General features: G+C 36.8%; 1 protein-coding gene across 1 annotated transcript; it reads left to right on the forward strand.

Annotated features, from left to right (window-relative positions):
* The first annotated feature begins 4,578 nt into the window (after window positions 1-4,578).
* Window positions 4,579-7,388, forward strand: LOC107558855 (SPARC-related modular calcium-binding protein 2-like). The gene is made up of 4 exons (XM_016242549.1): window positions 4,579-4,750; window positions 4,829-4,908; window positions 5,612-5,705; window positions 6,838-7,388. Exons 3-4 carry the CDS (start codon window positions 5,653-5,655, stop codon window positions 7,076-7,078), a joined length of 294 nt encoding a protein of 97 aa, XP_016098035.1. The 5' UTR covers window positions 4,579-4,750; window positions 4,829-4,908; window positions 5,612-5,652; the 3' UTR covers window positions 7,079-7,388.
* The last annotated feature ends 2,323 nt before the right edge of the window (window positions 7,389-9,711 follow it).

The following is a 9,711-nucleotide window of genomic DNA, read 5'->3' on the forward strand; positions in this document are numbered from 1 at the left end:
TTGAACGGTTTGATGTGATATGAGCTAACCGATCTTTAGATTTAATCACCATTGGGTGCTAGCGAGATTTATTGTAATGCTTTTTTCCTCAGTTGGTCAGAACAAATGTGACAGACTTGTTACTTGTTCAGATGGCAATATACGGTGAAAATTCTTATTTGGGTCATATTCCAAGACGTAGGCTAGAATCTGTGATTGCGAAGTACAGTAAATATCCACACCGGTGCGGTGACTGACTGCCACACATACTCTTCAGATTAGATTCATCCGCGCTGGAGCCGTGCCGACTCACAACCCACGCAAGCTAGATAATTCCACACACAGCTGCAATTCCATGTTTTCAAACAGAGATGGCGACAAAGAGGCAAAACTTACGGACTGCAGCTTTAACTAAAGGTGTAATGAAGGACTTGTATATTAGTAACTCTATAAAATATTAGTAACTCTAAAAAGTCACAAAGATTGAATATTTAACATATAACCCTAGTGAAGGGAAAAAGGGTTTTGTGGATTTCTTTGCATTATAGTATTGCTCTGTCATAAATTTCTGTCAAAACATGTGCCTGTTAACCTGCAAAAAATAAAAAAAAGCCACCTGGACTTGTGAAATGCCTGAGCACACAACACATAAAAAAGCGACACAGGAATACATTTTTTTTTTTATAATCACCCCGTTTTTAAAAGGTTTTTAAAAGACAAAAAATATTGGCATTAAATTCAAAATATGCACACCTGTTAGCAAAGTGGCACCACATCTCTCAACCACCTGAGGCCACACTTATTTTCATTCACAGTTATAAAATTGTTAGACATGCCTCGTGTCTACAGTGCTGCCTTGTTCTCCAACAGAGACATCGATGACTTTCTGTGTTGTTTGTTTCTGCACACTTGTGAAGGTGTGGAAAGATTCCATCCTAATGATTTTGGCAAATCAGTAACTGTTTAACAAAATGCGTAACCTGGAGTCCAAAATATTAAGAGTTACTTTAGTACCTTGACTCTGTCATTGAAATATTAGAATTGATTTTATATTCTTACAGTTGAGACCTAAATCTGATTTTAATATGTACAAATTTGTTAAAAATTTGTCTTTCCAATGGCTGTATAACTTATAAACATGCAGTGCATACTGGCACACACACAGAAAAAAATTAATAGGGCAAATAATAGACATTAATGTACATGAATGATTAATGACAAAAATGATAAGATACATTGATTAAATTCTGAATCTGATGGGTCATGACTTGCCCTTTACAAGTATGTTATGCTGTAAAGCATAATTTTACTGAAGGTTTTCACGGTTCGTTCTCAGGAATGATTGTGTGTTGCATATAGAACATGTGGGCATGTACACACTCATCAGAGATGGAGATGTTTCCACTAACGTCTGAACATGTCCAAGTCATTTTCCAAGCTCTCTCTTGGCCTTCATTAAAAGACACACTGCTCTATTCTTTTCATGGATTCAGTAAACACTGCCTCATATGTTTGGGATATTCATGGGTAATGGAACCTGTGCTATTATAAGTCTAAACTGTGTTGCATGTTATTTTACACACTACATGTCTGATATAGATGTGCATTTGGACATCAGAACACCTTTATGTACAATAGAAAAGATATATAGCTGTTTAGTACTAGTTATAATCTGGCACAGAAAGATTGTTACTGTTGTAATTGGAAAACATATGCTCTGATATGTTCTTATTCCAGCATTGGCCAATTGAGAGCAAACTGCCAACTGTCCAAAGTTTTAGTTTTTCTTCTAAATTTAAAGTGCACAAGGATATTTTTGAATATTTAATGTTAGGGCTATTTGAAATATAAGTATGTACTCTCTTTGCTTGCCTTCAACAAGATAATTTGTCCTTTGAGAGAGTGCATAAATATAAATCTTTCATTAGCGTGTCTAAACCGTCTCGCATCACCTTCCCATCATGGGACCTCCAGCGTTTTTCACGACAGCACCCTGCTGTTCTTCAGCCAGACACCATGATTCTCTTTTTTTGAGAGTTTTTCCACAGACTAGCCTTTCCCATTCAGCCAGATGCAAAGAAACTCACGCCCTCCTGTTCTCTAAGCAGTGGCGTCAGATGTGTGTGTTGGACTGTGCTAGAGGGCGCCATCAAGCTGTGTGTGGCAGCAACGGCCGACTGTATAAATCTCTGTGTTCTTTCCAGCGTGCCCAGTGCATCGACAGCCAGCTGAGGACGGCTGTATTATCTACATGCACAGGTGAGATTCATCACAGGAAAACAAAGGCTTTTCATCAAAAGTCAGTCTGAAGTGTTTATGTTTGTCAGCAGATGCGTTGAGGTCTAAATGTCGACTGGCTCGCTCTCAAGCTCAAGCCAGTGCTCGATCTGATTCCTTCGCCATCTTCATCCCAGAATGCAAATCCGACAGAACTTACACAGAGGTATTGTGATGCTAAAGTTCAGAGTAACTGACAAGGAAGTCACGGTCACAATATTTCATATGCTGTGACGTCTGAGTGACCTTTGACCTGTAGGTGCAGTGTCACAATCAGACGGGTTACTGCTGGTGCTCTTCTCCTGATGGGATGCCTATGAGCGGAAGCTCTGTCTTACATCTGCGGCCCAACTGCACTGGTGAGTTCTGTTTGGGAGCAGAATCAACTATTGTACACTAAAACCAAACAGTGAACTTAGTGAAATTAAATGAGTTAATTTCACTCAAATATTACTGAAAGCTCATTGTACTTATGAACAAAGTTATGTGAACTTGATAACTGATTTTCAAATTGTTAGGGTGTAGTGATACTGACTAGTGTTGTTTTAGTATCATGGATGTACAGTATTTTACTATAGTTTTTGTTAATATTTTGAATTAGATTTTCTGCTTTCATTTTAAGTTTTAGTAATTTTGTTGTGTTTTGGGCATTTTTATTGGTTACTAGTTTTTTTGTCAATATAGTTTTTATTAAAGGGATGGTTCACCCAAAAATAAAAATTCTGTCATTAATTACTCACCCTCGTGTTGTTCCAAACCCATAAGACCTTCGTTCATCTTCGGAACACAATTTAAGATATTTTTTATTAACTCTGAGGGCTCTTTGACCCTCCCATAGACAGCAAGGTAACTACCACGTTCAAGGTCCAGAAAAGTACCAAGATGATCGACAAAGTAATCTGTGTGACATCAGTGGTTCAACTGTAAAGTTACGAAGTTTCGAAGCTAAAATAACGACTTTATTTCACATTTTCGTCTCTACTGCATCACTTGTGGTGTGATACGACAGTATCATGACGTGAGCGTGTGGCAGCGCTGACCCAGATCCGGCGTGATGACGTCATTACGCCGGATTTGGGTCAGCCCCGCCACACGCTCGCGTCATGGTGCTGTCGTGAACGCGCGTCCTCAAGTGACGCAGTAGAGACGAAAATGTGAAATAAAGTCATTATTTTTGTTTTCTTTGCGCAATAAAGTATTCTCGTAGCTTCGTAACTTTACAGTTGAACCACTGATGTCACACAGACTACTTTGTCGATCATCTTGGTATTTTTCTGGACCTTGAACGTGGTAGTTACCTTGCTGTCTATGGGAGGGTCAGTGAGCCCTCAGAGTTCATCAAAAATATCTTAAATTGTGTTCTGAAGATGAACGAAGGTCTTACGAGTTTCGAACAACACGAGGGTGAGTAATTAATGACAGAATTTTCATTTTTGGGTAAACTAACCCTTTAAGGTTTACTTTTTGTTTTAGTTTATTTTTGATTTAGTTATTTTAGTACTTCAACTTAAACTAAAAGAAAATAGAAATATTGCCCTGGCAACTAGTTCAAATACATTTTTTTCTATTTAATTTTATTACAGTTAATGTTTATTTTATTTCAAATTTAGTTTTTTTATGGTTTTCATTTTAGTATAGATGCAGATACCTTTGTTCAGGATTTGAAAACATCTCTAGAAACCAAACAGAACACCTTAGCATTGTGGCAGTGAATTTTGCATGTACAAGCATTACTTTTCTTCACAAAATATGTAATCTAAATCTAATTGTTTTTCACTTATCATCTCACTTATCAATTATGATCATCTGTGTTGAAGGCCAGATGTCAGATATTACTCGGGATTTGCACAAGCAAGTGAGCGAACACACACACACACACACACACACACACACACACACACAAATGTTGCAGTATGATTAAATAATCATCCCAGTATCTCACATGTTTCCTCTCTGGGTTTAGAGCGAGGCGTTCGGTGGTGCTCCACTCCTGATCCTGACCAGCACTTTGTTCTGACCGCTGCAGGTGAGTTCAGTGTTAATGACTTCATTCTTACTTTATACTTATACTTTATATTACTATTAAATATATATATATATATGCCATTAATGAAATGGCATTACAATATTATAGTTTTAAATCCAGAAGTCACAGTGCCTCCATTTTGGGTGACAATCCTGCTGAACTCTGACCCGAATGGAAACCGTTCCGACAGACGACCCACAGGTGAGAGTGAAAGATGATCAAGGCTTCATTTGAGTGTTTTGAATACTGAATTTGTTCTGTTTCTTACTCTGCAGACTCTTTAAAGACCTGTGAACATGAGAGGATGTCTGTGCTCGCTGAAGCGGCCATTCAGGGGTCAGAGGAGCATTTTGTCCCAGAATGCAGTGCAGATGGGCGGTACAGAGCCGTTCAGTGCCACAGCAGCACAGGATACTGCTAGTGCGTGAGAGTGGACTCAGGACGGCCCGTGCCGGGCACTTCAGCCAGGTAGGGAGATTGTGTATGTGTCTGTGTGTGTGTGTTAGTGAGTGTAGAAAACTCTACATGATTCTGTACTGTGTGCAGGAACCAACTACCTGACTGCAGCGCTCAGGAAACACACACACTCATCATCAACAACAGCTACACACAAACGCCTCGCTCAGGTCAGATCTCAGGCTGGATTTGAGAAGTTGTCCTGTGGTGGGACAACATGCGTTTACTCTTCTAAATCAAGACCAAGCTGTTCATACAAGGTGTCGTGCCATACTTGGAATAAAAAAATAAAAAGGTGATTTAAAGGTAATATCTTAAACTCAGAATTGCATGGGAAAAAATTTTGAATTTTGAGATACTAACTCAGAACTGAGAGAAAAGAAAGTCTAAATTTTGAGACATAAACTCAGAAATGGGAGTTAACATCTTGCATTTCTTGACCTTTGTTCTCAGAATTATGAGTTTATAACTCAATTCTGAGTTTATATCTCACAATTCTGAGAAAGTCACCTTTTTTTTATTCCATGGAGAAAATAAGCTTCCATACATACTAGACTCGTGGGCATTTCTGGAATGGTGAAGAACCACCAAAATGTAAATATTGCAGCACTGACTTGTCTGTAAAACATATGTATTTTTATCATAAGTACATCTAAAGGATCTTTTATAGAGTTGTATAGACAAGTTCTAATTTTTATTTTATACAATGTTTGTATTAATTGTATTGTCGAATGTTGAAACTGTATGTCATGTGAATATGTTATGACAATGAATTTAAATACAACCAACAGGTCAGATCTTGGCCTATTTGATTCACTAAAATATACAGTATATCGCAGATTTCATTTGCGATATCTGTCTGTGTTTGTGTAGGTTGTCCCAGTGTACGAAAGTAAGGCTTTCTGAAGAGTTTAATGCAAGGATTTCAGCAGGAGGTTGAAAACGAGGCTCCATCTTCTGCTTACAGGTTAGAGACACACATCGATTACAGTCACTAGACATCATGACAAGCAGATATTAAGTCATCATAGTAAACGCTCACTCTTTCATAACATCGATTTGTTCCCAGATGACATTTCAACATTTATTCATGAGTGAATCAACAGCATGGATCAAAGCTGAATCACTTGAATTTTGTTTCGATTTTGCATTTTCAATCAACACTGATATTGTTTCAATGTCTTTTCAGCGTGGATGAATTCAATTTCAATGTTGATTTAGATGCATTTTGTTAACCTTATTATAGCCATTTAGCATTAAACTTTTTTTCATTTTTTCAACGTTGAATCAACAAGTGATGTTATTTCAACCACATTTCAACATTGAAGGTTATTCGCATTCTGACATGTCAGTTTCTGACTCAACTAATGAATTCAAGCATTATATGTATGAAAACATCATTTTTGCAATTCAGTTTAGCTGCTGAAATGACACACTTCACATTTAAAACAATGTTGTTGTCGTTAACTGAAACAATTAAAAAAATGTTTGTTAATTCAAATAAAGCTGAAATGAAATAAAATACAAATATTAGATGAAAAAATGTTTCCTTGGCAGCTAACTGAAGTAAAACAAGTTTAAATTGTAGTACTATAATTACTAAAAAAACCTGAAATAAATATATGAATAAAGCTAAATTGAAATGTAAAAAAAAAAAAAAATTAGTAATACAAATATTTGATGAAAAACTAAAAAATTTAAATGAGAAAAATTGCCTTGGCAACTACATGGAATAAAACAAGTTTAAGTGACTGCATAGAAATATAAAAAAAATAAACTAATACAAATCACAAAAAGAGATTAACAAAAATGACTCAATTAAATTTAAAATGAAAACTGACAATATAAAAATAAATGCTCATTCAAAATGTTAATAAATACTATAACAGTAAATAAAAAATAACTGCTTTAAAAGTGCACAGAGAAGTCACAAAAAGTTGATTGATTAATTATGCATGCATTCATGTGTAATCTTTCTAATGATTTTAAACGCATTTCTACATTCTCATTTCAGTGGCAGATCTGGAAAGTGTGTTGATCTAGAACGTCCATCATGAATTGAGTTTTATGTAGTTTATGATGCTCTTCTTGTCTCTCAGGACCCCTGAGGCTCGTCCTCATGTCCTCACCTCTCCAGCCTCTTTCTCGTCTGTTCAAACTCTCCATCGGTACTTTGCGTGGCTGCACGCAGACACCGATGGGCTTCTGAGCGAGCGTGAAATCCTGCTCCGCAGAACTCTGCGTCCTCGCCGCTGTGCCAAGAAGCTCATGCAGTTCTGTGACCGGAATGCAGACCGCCGCCTAAGCTCTCAAGAACTCACTTCCTGTCTTGGCATTTAAGGCCAAACTCCATAAATATTGTGCAGGATGAAGTATCTTTGGAAATCATTTCAGACTTCAGTTTGACCTTCATCTCTCCACAGCTCTTTTGAGTCTCAGACTGCAGCGTTCAATCACTTCACTCTGGGTTTTTGAATCTATTTCAGCTCTCGCCGGCACTCTGACCTTTTCACTTATGCAAGACGCAACACTTTGCCTTTCAAATAAAGGACTTGTTATTGGTTCTGTAGAAATAACCACGGTTAAGCCTTTCTGACCGCTGGTGTGTGACCAAGTGTGTGTGCGCCTGTATTTGAGTGGCTGAGAGAGTGAGTTTGGACAGTACAATACCATAGTACTTCAACATCATAGACTAAGAATACTGAGAAATACTAAAAAATACTAAGACATTCTGAAATTCATCTACATGTTTTTAATTTGCAATACTGAGAATATAATGTTGAGTTGAATTAGAAACCTTTATGTAAAATAGAAGCATTTCCATTGGTGGTCTCAGATTTTTGAACCTGTATATATATACGTATATATATATATATATATATTTGTCACATATATAAAATATAATATATGTCAAAGTACCATAGTATTAGTACCATAGTTTTTTATAAAAGCAAAATGAAGGTGTTTGTCTTGGGTTTTGTGTTTCTTCAGGCCTGACGGTCCTTAAAGATGGTCCTCAAATCAACAATAAGTCCTCAATTATGAGTGAGTACGAATGGAAGAATCATAATAATGTGGTCCAAACATCCTTGAATGGTGTAAAGAAGGTTTATTATACTGCTGTGACAGATTACACTCCATTTACTCCAGTATGTTTGTTCAACTCATTTTATATAAGTATGTCTGTGCATATGTTTAGTTTTGTATTGTACACTACATAAATACAACCAGTTAATATTAATAACACACTTGACTGAATGCATTTCTCCTGATCTTACTGAAGCAAAAGCAGCAGCACTAAAGAACACCCCCTAGGTGGCAGTGCAGATCTAGTCCAGATCTGAGTGATTCTGCATTGTGTGACTGACTGTCTTTGACTTTTGACTATCAGTTTGCTTCATGCATGATACAGTTTTGAAGGTGGCTTTGCTTGAGACACTTGGTAGCAAGTAAGCGAGATATTGGTTTTATGTCAAAGTACAACTAAGGGCGCGAAAGTTACGTCAATGCATTTCCTCTTTATCTCTGGCTAAAACAGACTGGCATGTAACAATCCGTCTTTAATATAGTATCTTAAAAGTGTTAAGAACAGAAAAGACTAATACTCTAGAACGTTCTTCAAAAACATTGTTTCAGTACAGCTTAAAAAAAATGTAAGAATTGTTTGCATATAAATCGCCATTGATTTATTTAGAGACTGCTTGGAAAAACATTGGTTGGACAAAATTTTGTTTTTCGATTTAAATACAGCTTCCAACCTTCTTAGAATAGATTTGTACAACTTTTGAAAAGTCTACAGTGGGCTGATGTTTATCAGAACATCTGCCAGTTGTTTCAGAGATGTTGAAAAAGGGAATCAGCTTCTCACTTTTCTCTCCAAACTGCCCACAGTGGATTGATTTTTCTAGATTTGTCTGACCAGGGCAGATGTTGACGTTTTATGAACGTGACACCATATTTTTTTCACATTTTAGCACTGGTGTCTGTGATTAAAGCAGTTGCAGCTCTTTCATGGATGTTGGCTTTGTGAAGTTCTCTGCGGTGGGTTTTTGTGGAAACAGGGTCTTCGAAGTGAATAGTGAGGTTTGCTGTCAGTAGTTCTGTGGACACAATCCTTCTTAGTGTTTCACAGTCCCTATCATTCACTTTAATTTTTCCTATTGGCTGATGAAGTCTTGCCATGTTTTGTGTATGCAGTCATAATCGTAAAAACGGTTGTTTTTAAAACGCCAAAATACTGGGCTGTTAAAGGGGTCATATGATGCGATTTCAAGTTTTCCTTTCTCTTTGGAGTGTTACAAGCAACCTTAAAAGGTTTTTTGAACCTTAAACCGCATAAATACATTTCATTACACCAAATACACAAAATAATGTTCTTTTTAGCAACATCATATGACCCCTTTAAGGTTACAGACACTGCTTCTAAATGGGCTCCCCCCATTTTTGGAAATATTACAAGTCACCCATTTCACAGATTGCTACAAAAAACAGCTGAACACAACTTTTACAAACTAGAGAATATGAACAACAAAAAGATAAATAAAAGGTTATACAAACAATCACCAACATGCAGCCAAAGCTGAAGAGATTTATTTCATTAAAAAGCAGAGCAAACAAAGAATACATACTGTATATTGTAGTGACCTACATAATGTCTGGTACAATCAGTTGAAAGATAACTTTTAAAACATCCAATGCAGCAAATATTGAAACTATAAGTATATCACTGCCACCTGGATTATAAACAGATTTCCCGATCACGTTCATTCATTTCCTGTTTGCATTTAAGCCAGTTTGGTGTTAGAGAATCTTCAGTTTCTTCAACACTCTGGGATGAGCGCAGATCAGTTTGTTTCTGAAATGTAATCTGAAGAGCAGTAAACACAGGAGCACATGATTCATATGTCATTTGTGTGTCTGTATCTTAAACACTCACATCAATGCATCAAAGTCGCAGACACCAGATTTGCTCT

Source organism: Sinocyclocheilus grahami, unplaced genomic scaffold, assembly GCF_001515645.1.
Source record: "Sinocyclocheilus grahami isolate Dianchi unplaced genomic scaffold, SAMN03320097.WGS_v1.1 scaffold661.1, whole genome shotgun sequence".
In the NCBI taxonomy this organism is placed as follows: domain Eukaryota; kingdom Metazoa; phylum Chordata; class Actinopteri; order Cypriniformes; family Cyprinidae; genus Sinocyclocheilus; species Sinocyclocheilus grahami.

Bases quoted from the DNA above. Each gene is read 5' to 3' on its own strand.
- LOC107558855 (XM_016242549.1), top strand. From the start codon at position 5,653: ATGCAAGGATTTCAGCAGGAGGTTGAAAACGAGGCTCCATCTTCTGCT. The intron at 5,706-6,837 runs GTTAGAGACACA...CTTGTCTCTCAG, and splicing joins GCTCCATCTTCTGCTTACAG to GACCCCTGAGGCTCGTCCTC.